Here is a 24,599-nt window from a genome sequence, read left to right on the forward strand (position 1 = left end):
ACCCAGCCGTCCAATCACAGTGCAGGAGGGGCGGGACAAACACCGCACCGAGCACATCCCATCTTGAACAAAACAATCACAGCAACCACAGCATCTCGAAACCAAAGCGCACCCTAGCGCTCCCAGCTAGGCATTTTCAATACAGCAGCCGGCGATACAACATGGACTGTTACAGGAGTAAATGACTCAAAACATTTATCTGAGAAGATTAAGAAACATGAGTGTACAAGGGCACATATAGATGATACGGTGGCCTCGCGCGGCCACAATGAGACCGAATCCGTTGACGACCCTGGCCTTTTCAGTAGATCTTGTTGCCTCGCTGGACAGAATATCTTGCTATTCAGGCAGTTGAGACAACTGACATTTCTAACCACTGCCAGTTGGTGCTTCTGCTACGGTACATCAACAAGGAGAACAACAGCGGTTGGCTACAGAGGTAAGCTGTATAGTTTATCGGCAGCTCTGAAGTGTTAAGATGTGGTTATTTACAGTGGTGGACATTAACTTAAGTAGGCCTACTGTACTCCATCCAAATTATCCTGAGTACAGGGTCCCGGGGGGCTGGAGCCAATCCCCGCTGACATCGGGCGAAAGGCGGGGTACACCCTGGACAGGTCGCCAGTCCACTGCAGGGCCACACATAGACGAACAACCACTCACGCTCACACTCACACCTAAGGACAATTTAGGGTCACCAATTAACCTAGCCTGCAAATTAGAGGTATTTGTACTTTCTTTGTATTTTCTTTTCATGACACTTTCTATGTTTATGTTTTTGTGTATGAAACTTTTCAATATTGGCATTAAATCATTTTATTTCACAGAGCACTGGTATCCTGCAGTTTGTGTTAAATTGTATTGGGATGGTTTCTGAAATTGACTGGATATGGCACATAGGTTAAAATATCTCACTCAAAACTCCAAATTGTCAACCTCATGGTGGCGCTAAAGGAAAAGTCATAATCATCAAAGCCATGACAGTTTTTCCTCCAGGGACCTGGAATATATGTAGAAAATTATACAGAAATCCGTCAAAAACATTCACTCTCACAGATATAAAACTCATGATAAAAGAAAAGTAAAAGAATCACCAGTCATTTGGATTCATTCACTGGAAATCATGAATGTCTGTACAAAATGTAGTGAGATATTCAGTCAGGATCAAAGTAGTGGGCGACAGACTGACGTTGCCATCCGTACAGCCACGTCACTAAGCCTGAACAGCAGGAGAAAAATAGCTGATGGATAGATGGATGGATGCCCTAGCATCTTTTTTCCAGAAACTGTGGACCATGGAAGATGAAAACAACCTGAAATCTCTGATTCTGAGGAGCTCTTTGTCCTTTTTTTTTAAGGCTGAGTACAACGCAAATCTACTTACCCTCTAGCCGTCCATGGAGGGGGGACCTCTCTTTGAATCACAACTGTTTCCTTGTGCCTGCATGCCCCTTTGTCCAGTGCCCCAGACAGCCTCCCTCTCTTTCCATTGCCATTATTTTACCCAGATTTAACACTTGATGTAATCTTTATACTACAGGTTCAAACAATCATAAATTCATGGTTCCTGTGAGGGTATTTTAATCTCACAAGGTAGTGAAAACAGATTTGCACACACACACAGTAAGACAGCAAAAGGAAATGAGTTCAACATTCCTCATGTGTTCTACCAGCAGTTCCCAGGGTGTGTGTGTTGTTTATATTGTATATATATGTTTTCGTATGCATTATATATGTGTATTTGTGCTTGCATAACTGTTTCATGGTATTTTCCTTGTGTGTGTGTCAGTGAGTATTCTTAGCTCCTGCTGTGTCGTAACTGTCTCTCTGGGAAACAGGCATATCCTCTGAAGCCCCCTGCTCCTCCGAGGGGTCACAGCAGAGGTCAGAGTTGAGGTGTCAGGAAGGTCGTTTCCGTGACGATAATTCTCCCCCTGCTCAGACACCGGGGACATTTTTCACACTGTGAGAATCATACAAACACACACCAGTGATTCTGCGCAGCACGGGGGCGTACACATACACATCTATCTGTCTCTATCGCGTACATTCTCTCTCTATTTGACCTGTCCTCCAGCTTCTCTCTCTCCAGGTGACATAATGCCTCCTGTGCTGGAGGTTCAGATCAGATAAACAGCTGGAATCTTAAAAGGCTTGTTATTAATAAACCTGCTAGCTAGTTTTCTTATCTGATCAGCTAACCATCACTGTCTTTTATTAACATGTAATTAGCACACATGAGCTTATATAACGGAACTGAAGTCTTGACATCAACTTCCTGGTTAGCTGCTGTTCCACTAGCATGTGTAATTTAATGCAATGTAACTGACACGGTTTCATTGACCTGTCTATCTAAAAACACGTTTGTTATTTTTGCTAGCCATATTCTAAGATAAATTAGAGCATCAATAGAATTAAAGCAAAGTTAAACAACAACTTATTTGTTAGTGTCATGACCATGAAAGTGAAGCGGGCTGAAGGCAAAATTGTATTTATTTTAACATAAGCATAATATTTAACACAGAAAGTACAGCCTGTAGGTAATAGTGAAGCTCTCTGACAACCTGACTCCACTCACCACGACCCTGCAGGGAGAGCCAAGGAGTTCTGTCCAGAGAAGGTCGCCACATCGCCTTCATAAAAATGTGATTCCACCCCAAAACTAAAACTATGCCACAGGTTCCTCTAGCTGGTCCACCGTCCTTACATCTGCAACCTTGGAACCATAGGAAGCACTTTTAAAACCTGTGGGATAGAGACCATCAAGAGCTGATGGGGTTTAAGTGCAAGTGACAGGCAGAGCAAAAAACAGACGTGTGTGTGTGTGTGTGTGTGTCTGTGTGTGTGTGTGTGTGTGTGTGTCTGTGTGTACTAACATTTGCGTCGGTGTGGGTTCCCATCGGTGGGAGCACATCCACCTAAGGAGTTCCAAAATCGGAGTGGGGCCCAAAATGGTGGGCCCCACTCCGATTTCAATTAAAATGAGCTCAGCAGCTTCCCCTGATGCTACCATTGCTTTTTTTTTCATTTCTAAAAAGTGGCCCGTAAGGTAGCAAAAAGTGGGTATGTGTGTGAAGGTGTGTATCGTCCAGCCTTTTTGTACCGGAAGTCAGGATATACACTTCCCGCGAAATCGAATACACACCGCGGGAATCTGAAACCTTTGGCCAATGAAATTACTGCACTGTACAATCAGCCGCGAATGTAAGGAAAACTGCGGAAATTGCACAAGAAGAAGAAGTAGACGAAGAAGAAGACTTCAAGGATAGAAGATTGAAGACAGAAGAAGACGGAGTGGTTGGACATCTGAATATTTTTACAAATACCGACCTCTTCATGCAACAGGTAAGCTAGGCATGGTTTTTATGGTGAGTTTATTTTGGCGTTATATCGTGATGTTTGCTACCTCGTTTAGCTGCAATGTAGCTAACGTTAGCGACATAATATTACTATTAGCAGTTGGCTTAACCTAATAACGTCACCACGGACATGACAGCGGGGCAGAGACAGGGTGCAGTGAAGTCCTGTCGTTAAAGGTGGAATCGGTTGTGAATTGTGAGGTTTTTATGGTGAGTTCATATTTTGGCGTTATATCGTGATGTTTGCTACCTCGTTTAGCTGCCATGTAGCTAACGTTAGCGACATAATATTACTATTAGCAGTTGGCTTAACCTAATAACGTCACCACGGACATGACAGCGGGGCAGAGACAGGGTGCAGTGAAGTCCTGTCGTTAAAGGTGGAATCGGTTGTGAATTGTGAGCAAGACCGGGCAGGACTCGCTGATGGAGGTTAGCCAGAAGCTAACGCAGGACTGAAGCTACGGTGCCGTGTTGGAGTCACTCAATAATAATCAATATCAAAGATGTTTTCAAAACAGAAGTTATGGCCGAACCTACGCACCACATGATGTTTTGACACTTTAAATAACAAAAAAATAACAAATAAACAAAGGTTTTTGAAAAGTTGTACATACACGGGAGAGGTACTACAAATATGCAGTATCCTTTTAGGCATTTAAACCCATTTTTGCCTGAAAAAATGCAGTCGAACAGAAAATTTAGGCGTCACGTCATTGACCCACATTTTTAACAAATAAAAACACATTCTTAAATTTCAGAGCATCACTGTGACTGATCAACTGATCAACAAATGTAGCAAGATGTGAAACCTTTGCTTGTTTAGACTCAATACTTCTAAGGGAAGTTTTCACCATCCTGGTGGTACCGGCCTACCCTGGACCCCCCCATAACCATCCATGCGCTTATGTATGAGGAAGGATGTGATGCTGCATATGTCAGTCAATGGTCATGTGGCAACGCCGCCATGCTGCTGTACCAGAAGTTAAGTTTGACATCCCTAGTTTAAATTGATTACGGAGTGTCTGTGCAGCACAACATGGTTATCATCTAACAAGTTAACTTCAACAGGCTCGGTCAGCTTTCAGTGTGCTCATTTCAGAATTTGCATATTTCATTAGCCCGTGTTTGATGTTAAACAATGTGCATCTTGCAATAGCAAAGCTCAGTACACAGTTGTTGCAGCGTCTATGTGTTTGTATGAATGTCTGTTTATTTATTTATTTTACATAATAGATTTTTTTTGTGACTTGCTATTTTTCAAAAACCTTTTTGTGAGATTTGCCTTGACTAAGTACGAATTACAATTATTTTCACAGAACCATTATGTCCACAAGGAGGAGGAGGAAAAAGCCTATAGACGATGCAAAGACATACATTCTGTCTTGCACTGACAAGGATGGGTTTATGCCGAGATTCATTGACCGTTACAAAGGTAAGTTGCAGAAGATTCCTTGACACAACTTGTGCATTTCAAAAGCAAAAAAGTATTATTGTTGATGTTAGGGATGAGTCGCGATCTTCGAATAGTCGGAACTGCGTGCGAAATTCGATCATAAAAAAGCATTTTCGAATATCGTTATATTTTGGCGCAATTCCTATGTGTTCTAAATTGACACCGCGCCTACATTCACAGAACACGCAGCTGGGTATTTTCCTGTCGGGGACACAAGGTGTCGTCAGCTAACATGAATGAAACACCCTACTGCGCGATCTAGGCTACCTGTGTTTTGTGCATAGTGTAAACAAACAACAGAAGAAGAGTATTGTCGTGACCGTTTACTCTGCGACCAACCATTTTAAATTATGCCAAGCAAAGCTCGCTGGCATACCACCACTCGGGGGCTGTTTACACTTCACTTCATATGTTTTCTGTGATCGGACAAGTGTATGTGCATCTGGTTGTTGAAACCACATATGTAAATGTTACTCCTCCCAAAAATGCACAAAAATAAACGTGTGAGAACGTGTTATTATAGGCTATACGTCATGTTATAGCTAGATATGACGACGCTACTGCAACACGGCGCAGCTGAGCATCTATTCATCAAGCCAACTTGCAAACTATCGCAAATCAAAGTGAAAGTAAGTCGCAGATGCTTAACACACAATCATCTTCATTAAAAGTAAAGAAACGAGATGATCTTACCAGCGCTGTTGCCACTCTCTCTTTGATGTTGACATTTTAGCTGACGATCAATAAAATGCAGCACATATCTTAACTCCATTAAATCAGTATATAGTGCAGGAGTTGAAAATCGGATTTATATCCGACACATTTATGTGACCAAGTGTAAATGGAGCAATGTACAGCCCCGTACAACAACGATGCATATAGCCACCTGAGATTCAAAGCTCCCGGCAGCAGCTTCATCCTCCCCACCAGTCATGGCTAGTTCGTTGGGTAGACTTGGCTAAGTTGCATGCTAGGCATCTGGCAATATAATTTCCCCGCCTGACAAAGTTAGTAATCTTCTGCTTGAGTGTCCCAGCTGTGCTCATTAGCAATTAGCCTCTGCGTTGTGGGCGGAGCCAGCGCTGCGGTAAATTATGAAAGCTAATACCAATATCTCTCTTCTTTGCACTGCAACCCACTACAGCACACAGGTGTTGATCCGCCATTGTCTTCTCTACTCCTCAGAACCTGAGCGGAGTGGGGCAGGAGCTTGTGGCCCCCCCAGAGTTATTACATCACAACTCCAGTCTGTTTTAGGCTGCCTTTTAGTGACTGCCATTGGTTCACAGCCATTTGAATGCAGAAATACTCAAAAATGCAATTTTGAGCTTAATTTTCTAAAGATATGTCCTCTAGCTTTAGAAAAATGCCACAAGAACATGTTAACAACACGAAAAACATGATTATCATCGGAGTGGGTCTTTAAAGCTCATTTGCACAATACATTATTTAACTAGTCTCTCTATTTGTTGTATATACGTTTGTTATATTGCTTTTCTGTGTCCTATATTTATTTTGTAAATCAGGAATACTTTCCGTTTTTTATATTGCTATTTAATATTTAGTTTCATGCCTTGCTGCAGCTACAATGTATTTTTCCAGTTTTGGATCAGTATAGTACATCTGTCTGTCTATGTCAAAAGTCTGAGTTGCATGATGTTCTTACGCTTCACTGGTGTTACCTGCACTAAATGGTACACGGCACTCTCAGTTTAAAGGAGTCATAACTTAGTATTACCTTGGATACCCACGCTCTATTATAGCCTTTCAGGCCCTTCTAAAAAAGAAAAGTGGAGAGCTCCTCTGACCCTTATTTCTGAAGGCATTATTGTCTCGCGAGATCTGATGTGATATTTTGGCTGTCATGGATGGTCATTTTAATAATGCAAAGGGGCGCGTTGATTGGTGGCAGGAAGGAGGGGGGTTGACACCGCAGGTAACTTCAGCATATCATTCCAAAATGACATCATGGCGCAAGTTGTGAATGAAACCGACCTGGCCGCGACCTACGGAATTCAACCGTACATGCACGAGCCAGACTCTGAATCTGAGCTGGAAAGGGAAGATGTAGAGTCGATGGAAGGACGTCTACATCAAGATGTCTCTGAATGGTAAAAACAATCATTTTGACTGAGACATTCATTATACCTTTTATTTAATGTAGATTACATTAACGGAGATGTAGTCTACTTTTTTTTATCAGCTTACAGTTGTTATTGAGATCAACGTTTGCTATCATGTGGTGTTTTTGCCTTGTTTCACGTTGTGGTTTTTTGGACATTCAAATTTGTGAACGATTCCGGTGTAAAATGATTAGCACAGACACCTAACGTTAAGCCAGTGGGAAGGGTTGTAGGAACCGCGTCATTAAAAATGAATTTAATCCACTGGTCCCTGACAGCTTGGTCCGTTCTTGGGAGAGAAAACACATTTAAGTTACATGTTGATTCTGGCAGTCAACAACAGAGCAACTCACGTGTGCACTACGTTTCTGCATCTTTCGCGACTGAATATGAGGGGGAGAGGGGCAGGGCGGGCTTCCTGCAGCATAGGTCTGCGGTGTCCATATATGGTATTTCCTGCCCCGTCTTGACGTCAAGTCGGGGCAGAAATTAAAATCTCGTATTTGAGTGCGCGTGCACGTGGGCTGGTTGACGAACCCAGGGGTAAACAAACGCTTCACTTTTAAATATCGGCTTCCCGGCCAGTGTATAATCGTTAGGCAATCATAACATACAATAGCCGTGTTTCCACTGTCGGGCCAGAGCCGGGCTGTGCTAGTTCACCCCTAGCGTGTTTTAGTGAAGCGCTGTGGAGCTTCTGGCCAGACAGTGGAAACGCAACAGCTGGTTTTGAGCCCGGTGCTCCTGGCCCGAGGCCATTAGCCCGGCTCGGCCCAGTTTAAAGCCCTGGCTCGCACTGGCCCGACAGTGGAAACGCGGCTATTGATTCTCGTGGAAAAGTGAAAATTACAGGTCATGACTCCTTTAAGGGAACCAAACAGAGCATAGACAGGACCTCAATGATGCATTGATGTGGATGGGTCTGCATCAAAAACATTTTATGTCCACAAAGTCTGATCAAAAAAGCACTTTACCTGTAGAGTGTGTATCACAACTGGGAGAGTGCTGAGCATTGTCTGCAGGTAATACACTGACTAGACGCAAGAACATCAACCTCACTTTGAAAATACTGTAGTATCTGTTTTTGAGCCAGAATGAAATGTTTAATTATTATATATTATTGTAGGAAGAGGAGTGTTTGCCACACAACCCATTGAACCCGGGGACTTCGTGTTGGAGTACAGGGGTAAACTCCTCACACAGGAGGAATGCAAGTCAAGAAAATACTCAGAGATTGAAAGCACATTTCTCTTTGACTTTCAGTGGCAGAATCATCACTTATGGTAAACATTGAAAGATGGATGTTTTGTATTGATTTAGAGAAATTACGAGTTAACCCTGAAACAAAGGTTTAATACTTGATGAATGAGTTAAGCAAAAATACTCTTAAATTCTTTTGAAAATAACTCTTTCAATAAAACTTTTAAAAAGATGTAAAACTATTACCATTTTTTTGATACTTTTCAGCCTGGATGCATCTGAAGAAGATTTATCTCTCGGAAGATTGGTCAATGACAACCACCAAAATCCAAATTGCGTTATGAAAAAAATCATAGTTGACAACAAACCACATTTGTGCCTTTTTTCTCTGAAGAAAATAGAAATAGGAGATGAAATTGATTACAACTATGGTGATTCAAAATGGCCTTGGCGCTGTAAGGTGAGTTGGTTAGATTAAGTATAGAGATTTCTTTTTTTAAATTTTTTTGTTGCAAAAGAAAATTTTGTATTTCTCCAAAATTAACCATGTTTCCAATATTACTCTTGACTGTCTATGGAAATGCATTTAATCTTTGATCTGTGATGTGTGTTAAAATGAGTTCTTCTTTATCTGCAATCCAGTTGAAAAAAACCCAAGCTCCAGCCGCAGCAGAAGAGAATGAGACTAGCCCTGTTCCTCAGATGCTGAATGATAGACCTAACCCAGATCAGACCTGCACACAGGTAAAAGTACATTCAAACACATTCATCTATGCTGACATGTATCCATGACCCTATCCTAACCCTATCATGTGGGGCCCTTCCGTCCAGTTCTTACGGTAATTGTTTTTAATGCACTGTGGCAACACCTGACATGACCTCAACTGTGATTTTAACATTCGTAATTGTATACTGTGTCTGAGCTGTTAGATGTTTTAAAGCAATATTTTGATTTGATCCACTGCAAACTCTTGGAATAGACGTGAGCTGCTTTTTAGTCCATGCTCTCAGTTAAAGTTCAGTGCTGTTTCACCATTAGATGACCTTATTAGCCTGTGAATGTCTCTTCATACAGTTCTGAGTCTCTTCTTGTCTGTCTATTTCAGGTGAAAGGCCTTCAGACTCCTGCTGCAGCAGAAGAGAATGAGACCAGCCCTGTTCCTCAGATGCTTAACGATAGACCTAACCCAGATCAGACCTGCACACAGGTAAAAGTACATTCAAACACATTCATCTATGCTGACATGTATGTGGTGGTGTTCTATTACTAAAGTGGACCAATGCTTATGTGGCTTTATATTGGCTGTTAAAGGCCAGGTAATGTCACACACACCGGCATGTTTCCAGTCATGTTCTTATGGGGTCCTTCCATCTTCCAAATACATTTGTTTCTCAAGTCGCTCCTTTACACACTCGTATGTCTGTAGTCTGACCCATGTGGGGCCCTTCCGTCCAGTTCTTACGGTAATTGTTTTTAATGCACTGTGGCAACACCTGACATGACCTCAACTGTGATTTTAACATTCGTAATTGTATACTGTGTCTGAGCTGTTAGATGTTTTAAAGCAATATTTTGATTTGATCCACTGCAAACTCTTGGAATAGACGTGAGCTGCTTTTTAGTCCATGCTCTCAGTTAAAGTTCAGTGCTGTTTCACCATTAGATGACCTTATTAGCCTGTGAATGTCTCTTCATACAGTTCTGAGTCTCTTCTTGTCTGTCTATTTCAGGTGAAAGGCCTTCAGACTCCTGCTGCAGCAGAAGAGAATGAGACCAGCCCTGTTCCTCAGATGCTTAACGATAGACCTAACCCAGATCAGACCTGCACACAGGTAAAAGTACATTCAAACACATTCATCTATGCTGACATGTATGTGGTGGTGTTCTATTACTAAAGTGGACCAATGCTTATGTGGCTTTATATTGGCTGTTAAAGGCCAGGTAATGTCACACACACCGGCATGTTTCCAGTCATGTTCTTATGGGGTCCTTCCATCTTCCAAATACATTTGTTTCTCAAGTCGCTCCTTTACACACTCGTATGTCTGTAGTCTGACCCATGTGGGGCCCTTCCGTCCAGTTCTTACGGTAATTGTTTTTAATGCACTGTGGCAACACCTGACATGACCTCAACTGTGATTTTAACATTCGTAATTGTATACTGTGTCTGAGCTGTTAGATGTTTTAAAGCAATATTTTGATTTGATCCACTGCAAACTCTTGGAATAGACGTGAGCTGCTTTTTAGTCCATGCTCTCAGTTAAAGTTCAGTGCTGTTTCACCATTAGATGACCTTATTAGCCTGTGAATGTCTCTTCATACAGTTCTGAGTCTCTTCTTGTCTGTCTATTTCAGGTGAAAGGCCTTCAGACTCCTGCTGCAGCAGAAGAGAATGAGACCAGCCCTGTTCCTCAGATGCTTAACGATAGACCTAACCCAGATCAGACCTGCACACAGGTAAAAGTACATTCAAACACATTCATCTATGCTGACATGTATGTGGTGGTGTTCTATTACTAAAGTGGACCAATGCTTATGTGGCTTTATATTGGCTGTTAAAGGCCAGGTAATGTCACACACACCGGCATGTTTCCAGTCATGTTCTTATGGGGTCCTTCCATCTTCCAAATACATTTGTTTCTCAAGTCGCTCCTTTACACACTCGTATGTCTGTAGTCTGACCCATGTGGGGCCCTTCCGTCCAGTTCTTACGGTAATTGTTTTTAATGCACTGTGGCAACACCTGACATGACCTCAACTGTGATTTTAACATTCGTAATTGTATACTGTGTCTGAGCTGTTAGATGTTTTAAAGCAATATTTTGATTTGATCCACTGCAAACTCTTGGAATAGACGTGAGCTGCTTTTTAGTCCATGCTCTCAGTTAAAGTTCAGTGCTGTTTCACCATTAGATGACCTTATTAGCCTGTGAATGTCTCTTCATACAGTTCTGAGTCTCTTCTTGTCTGTCTATTTCAGGTGAAAGGCCTTCAGACTCCTGCTGCAGCAGAAGAGAATGAGACCAGCCCTGTTCCTCAGATGCTTAACGATAGACCTAACCCAGATCAGACCTGCACACAGGTAAAAGTACATTCAAACACATTCATCTATGCTGACATGTATGTGGTGGTGTTCTATTACTAAAGTGGACCAATGCTTATGTGGCTTTATATTGGCTGTTAAAGGCCAGGTAATGTCACACACACCGGCATGTTTCCAGTCATGTTCTTATGGGGTCCTTCCATCTTCCAAATACATTTGTTTCTCAAGTCGCTCCTTTACACACTCGTATGTCTGTAGTCTGACCCATGTGGGGCCCTTCCGTCCAGTTCTTACGGTAATTGTTTTTAATGCACTGTGGCAACACCTGACATGACCTCAACTGTGATTTTAACATTCGTAATTGTATACTGTGTCTGAGCTGTTAGATGTTTTAAAGCAATATTTTGATTTGATCCACTGCAAACTCTTGGAATAGACGTGAGCTGCTTTTTAGTCCATGCTCTCAGTTAAAGTTCAGTGCTGTTTCACCATTAGATGACCTTATTAGCCTGTGAATGTCTCTTCATACAGTTCTGAGTCTCTTCTTGTCTGTCTATTTCAGGTGAAAGGCCTTCAGACTCCTGCTGCAGCAGAAGAGAATGAGACCAGCCCTGTTCCTCAGATGCTTAACGATAGACCTAACCCAGATCAGACCTGCACACAGGTAAAAGTACATTCAAACACATTCATCTATGCTGACATGTATGTGGTGGTGTTCTATTACTAAAGTGGACCAATGCTTATGTGGCTTTATATTGGCTGTTAAAGGCCAGGTAATGTCACACACACCGGCATGTTTCCAGTCATGTTCTTATGGGGTCCTTCCATCTTCCAAATACATTTGTTTCTCAAGTCGCTCCTTTACACACTCGTATGTCTGTAGTCTGACCCATGTGGGGCCCTTCCGTCCAGTTCTTACGGTAATTGTTTTTAATGCACTGTGGCAACACCTGACATGACCTCAACTGTGATTTTAACATTCGTAATTGTATACTGTGTCTGAGCTGTTAGATGTTTTAAAGCATCTTTTTGATTTGAATTTTGATGTTAAATATTTTGATTTGATGCACTGAAAACCCCAGTAATGGTCAATTGGACCATGGACCAATGCTCACGGGGCTTTAAAGTAGTCAGGTGACCTTTATTGGGTTGTAATTTATTACAATTTTTTATTGGCCAACCTTTCTAATTCCATACTTAATGAATTTTTGTTTATTTTTAGGTATTTACTGTCCAAGGATTTTCACTGGTTGATTATCCAGATAGTGATGAAACTGATGAGGATGGTATGGAAAACGAACCTCCCACCCCACACCTGGATGTTATTATAGGGCAGAATGATATTGGCCCAGATGTTTCAGATCATTTGTACGATTCAGATGAAACTGTTGTGAAAGAAACTTGTGATGAGGCTTCTCCAAGCAACCATTCCAACAATCAATCGGATGATGAACTTGTTCCACCACTGAGACGCACAAAAAGCATTCTGGTAAGCCCCAAAACACATTTTAACAATATAATTAACTTGTTTATGTGATAAATTTTTTGCCACTAGTAAGCGAATTTGAATTTTATATTTGAATGGGAATCATTTACTTTGAACCTGAATCGATTGTTTTGAACAATTGCTTTTAAAATCTGAATTTAAATGGACTCATTTGAAATTGAATCTATTGGATTGGCATAAACACCTGCAGGTGTGTGCTTTAAAAAAAAAAAAAAAAAAAAGATACAACGTGCCCAGTGATGTAGGCTACTGGTCAGCCAGCATACCGGGACAAACCCCGGTAGGGCCGGTCTCTGTTGCCAAAATCCGGTCGAGTCCTCGTCCTCGCCTGGTGCATTAATTATCAATTAAATAGAGATCACCAACAATCAATCAGTAATCATTTATTAGAGAAGCTCAACTCTCTCTCTTTTCTGACTGATTAAATTATTGACTAATCTCTCCCTCTCTCTTGAGTAGTTCCATGTCTACAGGAATGACACTATATCATTATGATGAATCATTTGCTGTGAAGTCATTAAATTTAACAATCAAATGCATGAAAACTGAAACGTTACTCTTTTTTTAATAATTTTGTCAACGTTTACTCCACCTGGAAGGCAGTTTGGACATGGGCCTCAGCAGGTGGATGGAGGGGTAATATTGGTCAATAATTTTCATAGGTGTCTAGCTCACCTGACAACCTCTGAATGGTCTCCCTATCAATAAAAAAATACAGCAATCATACAGCAAAATATCTCCATGTCTCCCTTTTTGCAGATGGATAGAGTACAAGATTTTACCCACAGTCTCTATGATTCAAGTAGTGACAGCGCAGAGGAGACTCCTTTTAAGTCTGAAAGGGATTCACAGAAACTGAGAAGAAGGTCTTGCCGTCCCGTAAGTCTTTTTTTTTGGGGGGGGGGGGTTACGATTGTGAAAATGTCTGTTGCTCTTGCTAGTGAGTCTGATGGGGATTCTTCTAATTTGTAAATTTACTTGTACTGAAAATGGTCCATACAGATTTTTCTTCATTTAGTATCCTGAGCCTGTTCAATCAGTATCCTCAGGTTTTTTATATTTAATGTTGCAAAAATAGTTATTAACAGATGTGTGTTTGTTTTTAAAGATTCAGATAAATCTCATGGAATCGGATGACTCAATCTCAGGTAGCGAAGATGAGTATATTCCAAATCCCATGGATGAAAGCACAGAAAGTGATAGCAGTATGGAATTAACCCTGGAAAAGGAAAAAAAGAACAAAGGTGCATCATCCAGTCAGAGCAAGTTTAAGCCCAGAGAGAGTGGAAGTAGATCCTCCAGAGAGAGTGGAAGCGAGTCCTCCAGACAGAGCAAGTCTAAGCCCAGGGAGAGTGGAAGTGGAAGCAAGTCCTCCAGACAGAGCAAGTCTAAGCCCAGGGAGAGTGGAAGTGGAAGCAAGTCCTCCAGACAGAGCAAGTCTAAGCCCAGGGAGAGTGGAAGTGGAAGCGAGTCCTCCGGTCAGAGCAAGTCTAAGCCCAGGGAGAGTGGAAGTAGATCCTCCAGAGAGAGTGGAAGCGAGTCCTCCGGTCAGAGCAAGTCTAAGCCCAGGGAGAGTGGAAGTAGATCCTCCAGAGAGAGTGGAAGCGAGTCCTCCGGTCAGAGCAAGTCTAAGCCCAGGGAGAGTGGAAGTGGAAGCGAGTCCTCCAGACAGAGCAAGTCTAAGCCCAGGGAGAGTGGAAGTGGAAGCGAGTCCTCCAGACAGAGCAAGTCTAAGCCCAGGGAGAGTAGAAGTGAATCCTCTAGTCATAGCCAATTTGACTTTAGCCAGAGAAGACTTTTGGAAAGATGTCATGATCCCGCACGAAGATTTCCAAATAGCAGAGTTGATGGGAATGAAAAGGAAATCGCAACATATTCTGAAAACAATGTTTCAGTGCCCCTGGAAGAAGAGCAGTATATCATTGTCAGTCCAACTTTAAAGAAAGATGATGGATCCAGAAGCTATAACAAGAAACATTTCTGTTTTTATTGCAGGAAGTTTGTCCAGAAAATGTCAAGACACTTGTGGCGTAAACACCAAGATGAATCGGATGTTGCGAAAGCATTCAGTTTTCCAAAAAACTCAAAGGAAAGAAAACTACAATTGGACTACATACGAAATAAGGGAAACTTTGAGCACAACAGTCATGTTTTGGAAACACAAAAAGGAAAACTAATCCCATGTAAACAACCGGGAAAAAAATCAGAGGGACATAAATTTGCACATTGCATTCACTGCTATGGGTTGTTCTCAAGAAGAGCAATGTGGCGGCATTTCAAGGTCTGCAGCTTCAAACCCGAAAGTACTAAACCAGGTAAAAATAGAGTTCAGGCATTGTGTGCTTTCGCTGAACCTTCTCCATCGGAATATACAGACGCGTATTGGAAGTTCTTGAGTGTAATGAGTCAGGACAAGATTGCAGTTGCAATTAAAGGAGACAACTGCATCCTCAATTATGGGTTCAGGTTGTTCAAAAAGAATGAGAAGATAGTGAGTCAACACCAGTATATACGCCAAAAACTGAGAGAACTTGGCAGGCTTTTATTGGAAGCTAAAAAAATCACACATGTGAAGACCATTCAAGAACTCATCAAACCTGAACAGTACTCCCAGGTTGTCAGAGCTGCAAAGAACCTATCTGGATTCAGTGAGGAAAGTGGCATATACCAATGTCCCTCTCTTGCACGCAAGGTAGGACACAGCCTGCATTCGTTGGCTATGTTTATCAAGTCCGAAGGACTGAAAAAGAAAGATAAAGAAACCATAAAAGATGCTGAGGAGTTCGCACAGTTGTATTTAGAGAGTTGGAGGTTTGATATTGCAGGCCAGGCATTAACCCAGCTTAACCGGGCCAAATGGAATGCACCGCAACTTTTACCTCTTACACAAGATATCCAAAGGCTACATTGCTATCTAGAAGAAAAACAGCAGCAACATCTCAAAGATTTAAAAGAACATCATTCATCCACAAATTGGAAGGAACTTGCAAAAGTAACACTGACTCAAGTTATGCTTTTTAATCGGCGGAGAGCAGGTGAAGTGTCCCGAATGCGCCTGTCTGCATACTTATCGAAGGACACATCAGAGGAACAGGGAGATGTAAATTTGGCCCTCACAGCGCTTGAGCAGAAGCTCTGCAGGCATTTTGTGCGAATAGCAATTGTTGGAAAAAGAGGAAGGAAGGTTCCTGTTCTTCTAACCCCATTAATGAGAGAATCACTTGATGCTCTTACTGAGAGCAGAGAAGAATGTGGGGTGCTAAAGGACAATGAATATCTGTTTGCATTGCCACAATCTGCCCATTACCTCAGGGCTTGTGACTGCATTAGGCAATTTGTCAGTGAATGTGCTGACATAAAAAATCCTCAAGCGCTAACATCAATTCAACTGAGGAAACATATTGCTACCCTGTCTACTGTTCTGAACCTCAAAACCACTGAGCTCGACCAGTTGGCAGACTTCCTTGGTCATAATATCGCTGTTCACAGGAAACACTACAGGCTCCCAGAAAGCACCCTCCAATTAGCCAAAGTAAGTAAAGTCCTCCTGGCAATGGAACAAGGACGCCTAGGAGATTACAAAGGAAAGAGCCTCGATGAAATACAAGTCGATGTGAATGGTAATTAACTTTATATTCTTGAAGGCACAATATATGACATTTAGTCTTCCGCATTCCGAAAACAACTATTTACCATGTAAAACAGGGCAGTAATGGTGACGGGATGAGAGATAATGCTACTGTTGTATACTCTTGCAGATTGCCCATAGTTTCAGCTTTCCAAACTCAATTTTTTATCAATTACCATTTTAGAGACCATTGACATGGAGGGACCTTTAGCAGAGGACATTGAAGGTATGTGTATACGATGTTCCTAAATTGATTTTTAAATGATCCGTTTTAGATATTTTGTGTATTGTATTAAGTTATTTCCCTCTCCAGATGTCAGTATGCTAAGAGATGATGGGTCAGACGATGAGGTCAGCATGTCATCCACGCAAGAATGTACCTCCACATCACAAAGTCAAAACCGGGGAGTGTCTGCAACCGGTGAGCTTGAACGCAATTCTTACCTTTCGTGCATTTCACACAGCACGTGGCAAAAATTTCAACATCAACAACTCCACCTCCCTTCTTTGTCCCACCCACCTCTTTCTCCTGCAACTCTGTCAGGAGACCTGTATGATGCAGAGGCTGCACAATCAGTCAAACACAACCCCAGTTTTAAAACTTAACACTGCGTCAGTACTGCCTGAAATTACAAGTAGCATTAACTTTGAGGTTAGCGGGAACCCACCTATTGCTTATAGGTTGCTCTAATCTCTCGGCACAGACTTCATACAGGGATAGCACAGCTACTCCAACACGTCCCTGTCACTACAGAACATCTGGAATGTGCGCGATTAGGTGATGCAGGACAATTCCCTGAGCACATTATCCAAGTCTGCTTCATGGCAGCAAACAGACTCCACGGTTGATCGCAGTGACCGCACTTGCACTGCAAAGGGTTGCCGACCCTCTCCTCACTGTCATCTCCGTCCGGAGCCGCTGCAGCTCCCTCAACCAAAAACGGGTCTCTCAACCCTCCTCCTCATCACTGGCTCAAACGCATATGCCATCGGGTTAGATGACATCTAATAAACTCATACAGCCTTGTCGTTAATTCTACTTGTAATATAACAACAGTCGCTTTCTGTCTGATGAAATCAGTTCATCTTATATTGTCCGACATACAATCTTTTCGGCGCACAGCTACTTCAGCACTAGTGGACTGCGTGGGACGGTCTGTCGTCCATACACTATATGAGGAAATATACTGCTTGAGGGCCACTATCCTTTAGGTTTTAGATGTTTCCCTGCTGCAACACACCTGATTCATTGTGCAGAGCTTGGCAACAAGCTGTTTGATCTATTTAATTTGAATCAGGTGTGTTGAAGCAGGGAAACATTTCAGACCTGCAGAATAGTGGCCCTTGAGGACTGGAGTTGCCCATCCCTGGGCTAACATGACAACTAATATTTTCACGTCACTAGTCACTTGAAAAGAATTTAGGACTATAGGAGACGGGATGAAATAAACTGTCTCTCTTTAAGAGACACAAATCCCATATACTGACTTCTTATTAAGTGCCTTGAGACGACATCTGTTGTGAATCAGCGCTATATAAATAAACTGAATAGAAAATTGAATTGAATATACTAAATTATTTTATAAAATAACACAACCACTGCACTGACGGCTATTACATATTTCATGTAGTGTATACTACAATAAAGTTATTTCTTTGTCCAGATGTCAGTATGCCAAGAGAAGAGGGGTCAGAAGATGAGGTCAGCATGTCATCCCTGCAAGAATGTCCCTCCACATCACAAGTCCAAAACCGGAGTGTGTCTGCAAAAAAGAGAGGTAAGCTTTGGGGCTTGCACTCTCTTTTGGGCCAGAGCTGCTCATTTATTTTTAGGGCTTTTACTTTGCTTCCTTGACTCAACACTTGAAATATGTCTGTCCCTCCTTACTGTCCGGTGCCACAAGCCTGACAGTGACTTGAAAGAAGCTGTTGCAGGAACAGACCTTGTGAGCCTGCATTGTCGCAGGTTGTAGGGTTGGGGAAAGACTGGCATTATCACCTTTATATCAATAAGAAGTCTGTTGTATTTAAAAAAAAAAAAAAAATCTTTACGACTTTATGGACTTACTCAGGAAAAATGCTTGCATTTCCTCCAACAACGGAGGTGTACAGTGACCAGTTGAAAAACTCGAACAACCTATAATCACCTTAAATACCTCCTAACTGTTAGTGTTCCTTCATCCAAGTCTCATTAAGCCTCCACATGCAGCTGACTTTATTAAATGACCTTTTAAAAGTGCCTTATAAATAGAAAATATTATCATTATTATTGTTTTTAGTATTATTATTATTATTTTGTGAAATGCAAAAAAGAATAAAATTGCTTTAAGTGAGAGAGTGTGTGTTTATACTCGAGTGTAGGGTAAAAGCATCCTGTTGCAGTTTCTTTTCCAGAATTATAATGTAATGCCGTCAGCAACACACAAAGAAAAAAGAATGCAATCAAAACCGTTAACTATAAATAAAGTTAAAAAGCAATACTAAACGGAATGCATCTGAGCAGGCACTCCTCCGTTGCTTTCTGCCTTTCGTTCACCCGTTGCAGCTCTTCCTTCAGCCAGTTGTCGGTCGTTCTCATGGTGGTTTTGGCAAAAGAGGGAGCACGGGGCTTGGAGAAGCTGGCAGCACAGGGGTTTTTCCACCGCTTCATGCACTCTTTCAGCAACGAGACCAAAACATCCGGAGACTTGTGATCACTCTGGCCAATTACAAGAGAGTACATCCACGTAGCTGCGTTTGCGTAGCTGGGCAGCACGTCAGGTCCGAAGAGGTGCCCATCAAGCTGCATAATTAAGGATTAATTTGCAGTGTTTTTGTTTTTACCAAACCAGTGTATAAAATGAATAATAATCTCAGTCATGTTATTATGAAGAGTTGTTTATTCCAACAAATAAGATCTTTATTTATTTACATTGTTAACAGTGCAATGTCTGCAGTGTTCTTTCGCTCTCCACTGAAATCTATGTGCTCAGTGTGAAGTCCACCTTTACTTATAGTGGTAATCCCAGAAACAGTTCCTGTCCTCTGAAAAACAGAGGCGGACATCACACTTACTGCATTGGGTATTGGTGTACCCTTTACTGCAATGTCTGCAGTGTCCTCTCTTTGTCTTCAGGGGGAAACGTCCAGTTTGGTCCATGCGCGCATCCATGGGCGGTGGTTTGCGTGACTTTTTAGAAGAGGGAGCCTTTGGACTTCCATCATCCATGTGTGGTCTCTTTCCACTATTCAGAGGGCTCCTGTCTCTGGGCTCTTGTTGATTGAAGATGGCCGTCCTCTCTTTGGCGTTTTCAGTGTTGTGTCCGCCAGATTAGAATATAAATGTATCAATTTATGTACATCTCAAATTCCAGTCTGATTTATCACAAACAAGGTAAATAGCACAAATAGATCATTACCGTAATGAGAGAGGAAGCCAGCTGTGCTTGGAACTTTCTCATATTCAGTATCTCCTTTGGCATCCTGAGAGCATAGGCTGTGCTGCTTGTAGAGGAGCCAGGCGTTGACCACAGCAAGGGTGATTGTGTGCCAGAAGATGTACATGTACCACCACCAGGATTTCAGTGCATACTTGTGTTTTGCTGTAAATGAGTCCAACAAATCCACACCTCCCATGTATTTATTGTAGATGCCCACAATGGAAGCCTTTCTAACGTCAATGTAGGTTTTGGCGGCTTTGTCCCAGTGTTGAATCTCCTGAACAGGTTCTGGTCCAGCGAAGTGTCACCGCCCTGTTGTCGTACCATTTGACAGCACAGATGTTGTTTCCCCTCCACTCTGTGGTCAAAGCTTCCTCTGCCCTTCTTCTTCAAGCTCTTCACATGTAAAGATTACAGTTGGGGAGATGCACTTGCCTGGCTGTTCCCACATAATGGATTCCTTGCTCAAGGAGCTTCACTACCAGTGGAACGGAGGTGAAGTAGTTGTCTGCCTAGATCTTCTTGTGTTGACCCTTTGGAAATGTGGAGGCAAGCTTCATTACAACATCACTGACAATCCAAGTTTAGATTTGACTCGTACATCATTGTTGCTCCCTTGGTAAACATCAAAGTCAAGCATCATGCTAGAGATTCCAGCTTTCACCCATACTTTAAAGCCCCATGAGCATAGATTACCTTGCATATACTTCTTGATGCTGCTGAACTTCCCGTTGAAGGGTATCATCATCTTGTCCATGGAATGTGCTCTTCTGGTACCACCTGCAGGCAGTTTTCTCTGAGTGAATCAAGCTGTGGTCTGAGTTTCCAGAGTTTGTCCCTCTTTTCAGTCTCTGGCACGGTTAAATTGTTTACAAAATGTAATGTTCCATCCTCAGGTACATGCCCAATGCTGCCTGTATTTCTTTTGTATTAGTGTTGACTGATCTTTCATCATTTTGAATGCTATACTCATTCGTATTTGTTGCCAGAGCTTGAACCAAATCTTCTGACAAAAACTTTTGGAAGTATTGCAGTGGTGTGTGGAGGGAGGTGACATCAACTGTGAGAGCTTGACCAGAAAAATCAGTGATGTCTGTCATGTGGCATGATGTATTTCTTTGATTGCCCGGGTTCAATATTCACATTAGCTGGACAATTGGTAGGTTCTTGGTTTTCTTTGTCCACAGAGACATCATTATCTGATTCTTCATCACTCGCATCAGTGTCGTCAAAATCTATGTCCACATCACTTTCTCCGTTTTGGATGATGGCAATTACATTGTGCACATTGTACCGAGGATTTCTCCTTGCTGGTGGCATTCTGAAATGGAAAAGATAAAATTGAAACAAATTTCCATTGTATATACAAATAGCACACATGCCTCATTATGACATGTTCACACTTTGGACTGAAGCAGCCTATTCACACATCTCACCGGTCACGCTATACCCTAATGGCTCACCTATAGTAGACTGTGATTGTAATCCTTACTGGAATGCATTCAGCGTCCAGTTTACAACAAAAACTAACAGTGATGAACATTTACACCTGTGTCAGAACAAAGCACCAGGAGCATCCCGCACAACTTGGAGGAGTGGCCAGGTGTCTCTTGCAAAAGAGATCTTGGATCTCAATGGGACAGACCTGGTTAAATAAAGGTTATAGGCCTAATGATAATAAGCTCTTTGACTATAAATTGATAAGAACATTTTGTTTATCAGTAGACTAAGAAAAGGCAGATTTGCACAAACAGAATTTCTTTGTTAGAAAGTCCTGCAGAATGTGATAGCAAATTATAATGTTTAGATATGGCAATATATCTTTCAACTTTAGTCTCTAATACAGTATAGAATATGTAATCCGATATAAAGCTAAAGGGTATAATGTTTAAATCCTGTATAATTTGTTGTTTACATTTTCATTTAAGTTCCCCTCAAGATGTTCCTTAGCCTGGGAAAACCCAGACAACTTCTGGCAAATTTAGATTTGCTCTGAAAGTTAGTCTGGCAAAGAGCGCATTCAAGTCCATTTCCAATCCACCGAAATCGCGGCACCAATCAGAAACGTTGGGGCGGGCTTTACACGATGACGACAGCGCTGGGATTTTGAAGCAGATTTTGTAGCCTACATTACAAAGATGGATGCCGCCGTCGAACATAACTCGTTCGGATCAGCTATCCCGTCTGTTTTAAGCGGTTTGAACGTTTCCTTTTTGTTAAAAACCGAGCAAAGAACAACACTCGGAGATGTTTCTCTGCCGGCCGCCGCTCTGCATACGTCATCTCCTTCATCGCTCTGATTGGTTTTAGGCCTACCCGCGACGTCCGTTGGAGACGCCCCTCTGGAAATGATTTGTCTATGACGCTTTGCCAGACCATAACTCAGTTACAACTGAGAATGGTCTGGTTTTAACCAGGCTAGATGTTCCTCTTAAATACAGGGCAATTATGACTGCCACTCTCATCCAACATTGTAATATCGCAACATTTATAAAACAAGCTCTAAACAAAATGTAGGGCATATTTTCAACATTTACTGTACATGTCCTTGTTCTAGACACTGTAATAAACACAGAAAAACATATTCCAAGCATTTTACTTACTTCAAGATGAATCCAGTCCAGTAAATCAAAGGGATGTTGCTTGATCAGAAAGTTGTAGGATGTGTCACTTCTTGACTTAAGGGGGGTGGGCTTTGTATACAAATCCTGGATCCAATTACATGGTGGGAATAAAATGTAGGACCCACAGATCATATTGATGTAGTTGTATAAACAAAAAAGACAAAAGGGGTTTTGGGAAATAACCACAATTGTTGTAATTCTGAAACAGTGGGTCTTACAGGGTTAAGTAAGATTAAAATTTCTTTATAAAAGAAAACCTACAATGTTTTGTGTTTTTGCCTACATAGGAAAACAAACAGCCATCAAAAGAAGCTGGACCCCAGACGAGTGTGCTGCAGTGGACACACATTTGAGGAGATTTATTGTAAGGAATCAAGTTCCTGGTAAAGAAGAGTGTCAGCGCTGTATTACTGCAGAACCTCAAGCTCTCAGAAACAGAGACTGGAAAGCAGTTAAATATTATGTTAAAAATCGCATTACAGCCCTGAGAAGAAAAGTCTAGTGTGAAAGCACCTAATGGAACTGAGGTAAAACCAAAACATTAGAGGTAGGATCTTAAAATGTTTTGTCTTTGGTTGTGTTCTGTTGTAACCTTGTTGTTGTTGTTGTTGTTGTTGTTGTAGGGGTTTGCTCAGGTTTTATGGCTGTCCAGTGGCCAACAAATATACACATTTCACAGATCTTATTTAATTTTATTTTTTATTTGATGGATGTAGGATGGATGTTCGAGAGATGAATGGATGTAGGATAGATGATTGATGTTTGATGGATGTAGGGTAGATGATGGATGGATGGATGTTGACCGGATGGATGGATGGATCTTGAATAGATGTTGGATGGATGTTGACCAGATGATGGATGGATGGATGGATGGATGTTGACCAGATGATGGATGGATGGATGGATGTTGACCAGATGATGGATGGATGGATGGATGGATGGATGTTGACCAGATGATGGATGGATGGATGTTGACCAGATGATGGATGGATGGATGTTGACCAGATGATGGATGGATGGATGGATGGATGGATGTTGACCAGAGGATGGATGGATGGATGGATGGATGTTGACCAGAGGATGGATGGATGGATGGATGGATGTTGACCAGAGGATGGATGGATGGATGGATGGATGTTGACCAGAGGATGGATGGATGGATGGATGGATGTTGACCAGAGGATGGATGGATGGATGGATGGATGGATGGATGATGTTGACCAGAGGATGGATGGATGTTGACCAGAGGATGGATGGATGTTGACCAGAGGATGGATGGATATTGAGGTTTTCTTATTTATTTTAATACATTTTTTTATTTATTTTAGGGCCTGAACACTGAAAGTGTGTGGGGCATATGTTAAATATTTCAAAGGATTTTTCATTTCTTTAAATATCTCTGTATCATGATTTCAAAATTTGAGGCTTCATTGGAAAGAGAACCTAGTGTTAACATGATATTATGGATGCAGTCCAATGAAACATATAAACTGTTGGGTTTACATAAAAGTTCAGGCTGATGTTGTTCAAACATTGAGTGCAGATTGTACAGACCTCTAGACATTAAATTAATAATTTGTTTTAATCATTTCATAAAAAGTTTATTGACTGACAACTGTGTGGCATAAACTGTCATTACAATAAAATTGGTCATTTCAGTTTTGTCATAAAACTGTCTTTGAAGCCGTATGTCTTGTAATCTGTAAAGGCAGATGGAAAGTTTCACATGTATACATAATTACTCATTACAAAAATAACTATTTTAGTCCAAAATAAGGAAACTGGGAGTAATAATAAAGGCTGGTGTCAGCAGCTGCAGATAGTGACCTTGGGCCCCATTAACATATAAAAACTTGGTATGTATGTGTGTATGTGGGCGGACCCCACAAGTCAGCAATCCTAGAAACGGCCCCCACAAAGGGCCAAATACCTTTTTTGACAAAACTTTTGAAATTTGTCAAATTGAAGTGATATTAATGATTGAGATTTTTTTTTAGATCTAATGTTGTTTTTTACAGCAGTGTAGGACCACTGGAAAGGGTGGATCCCACAACGCATAAAAAAACTGGTGGGCCCCATCAGGGAGCCTGCGTCAGAATGTGTGTGTGTGTGTGTGTCTGTGTGTTCAAGTCCCAGTGTCTCTGTCAAGGCTAAATCCCTAACCACATGACACGAACAAAAACAGAACTGAACCATCACCATACAAACTAGAGGCAAAAGAAAACCTAAGTGACATCCA

General features: G+C 41.6%; 1 protein-coding gene and 1 long non-coding RNA gene across 4 annotated transcripts; one reads left to right on the forward strand and one right to left on the reverse strand.

The window, feature by feature from the left end:
• The first annotated feature begins 2,913 nt into the window (after window positions 1–2,913).
• Window positions 2,914–23,141, forward strand: LOC119881855 (putative uncharacterized protein DDB_G0290521). Of its 3 annotated transcripts, XM_038691958.1 has the most exons (17): window positions 2,914–3,345; window positions 4,679–4,794; window positions 8,065–8,221; window positions 8,406–8,598; window positions 8,781–8,882; window positions 9,245–9,346; window positions 9,870–9,971; window positions 10,495–10,596; window positions 11,120–11,221; window positions 11,745–11,846; window positions 12,405–12,671; window positions 13,449–13,568; window positions 13,798–16,309; window positions 16,502–16,543; window positions 16,631–16,738; window positions 17,982–18,095; window positions 22,648–23,141. In XM_038691958.1, the coding sequence occupies exons 2-17, from the start codon at window positions 4,686–4,688 to the stop codon at window positions 22,860–22,862; spliced, it is 4,449 nt and encodes a 1,482-aa protein (XP_038547886.1). In that variant the 5' UTR covers window positions 2,914–3,345; window positions 4,679–4,685; the 3' UTR covers window positions 22,863–23,141. The 3 variants fall into 3 exon arrangements, with proteins under 3 accessions (XP_038547886.1, XP_038547894.1, XP_038547892.1); XM_038691964.1 differs by lacking the exon at window positions 2,914–3,345 and having other exon boundaries at window positions 3,379–4,794; XM_038691966.1 differs by lacking the exons at window positions 16,502–16,543; window positions 16,631–16,738; window positions 17,982–18,095; window positions 22,648–23,141 and having other exon boundaries at window positions 14,685–14,862.
• LOC119881883 lies at window positions 19,179–22,650 on the reverse strand. Its single transcript, XR_005440433.1, has 2 exons — window positions 20,433–22,650; window positions 19,179–20,269 (listed from the first exon to the last, which is right to left on the reverse strand). It is a non-coding gene; the product is annotated as an uncharacterized LOC119881883 (long non-coding RNA).
• Window positions 23,142–24,599: the final 1,458 nt, after the last annotated feature.

The sequence above is a fragment of the Micropterus salmoides genome, unplaced genomic scaffold (genome assembly GCF_014851395.1).
Source record: "Micropterus salmoides isolate LMB-PRFRI ecotype aquatic unplaced genomic scaffold, ASM1485139v1 Ms_hic_scaffold_10, whole genome shotgun sequence".
Taxonomy (NCBI): Eukaryota; Metazoa; Chordata; class Actinopteri; order Centrarchiformes; family Centrarchidae; genus Micropterus; species Micropterus salmoides.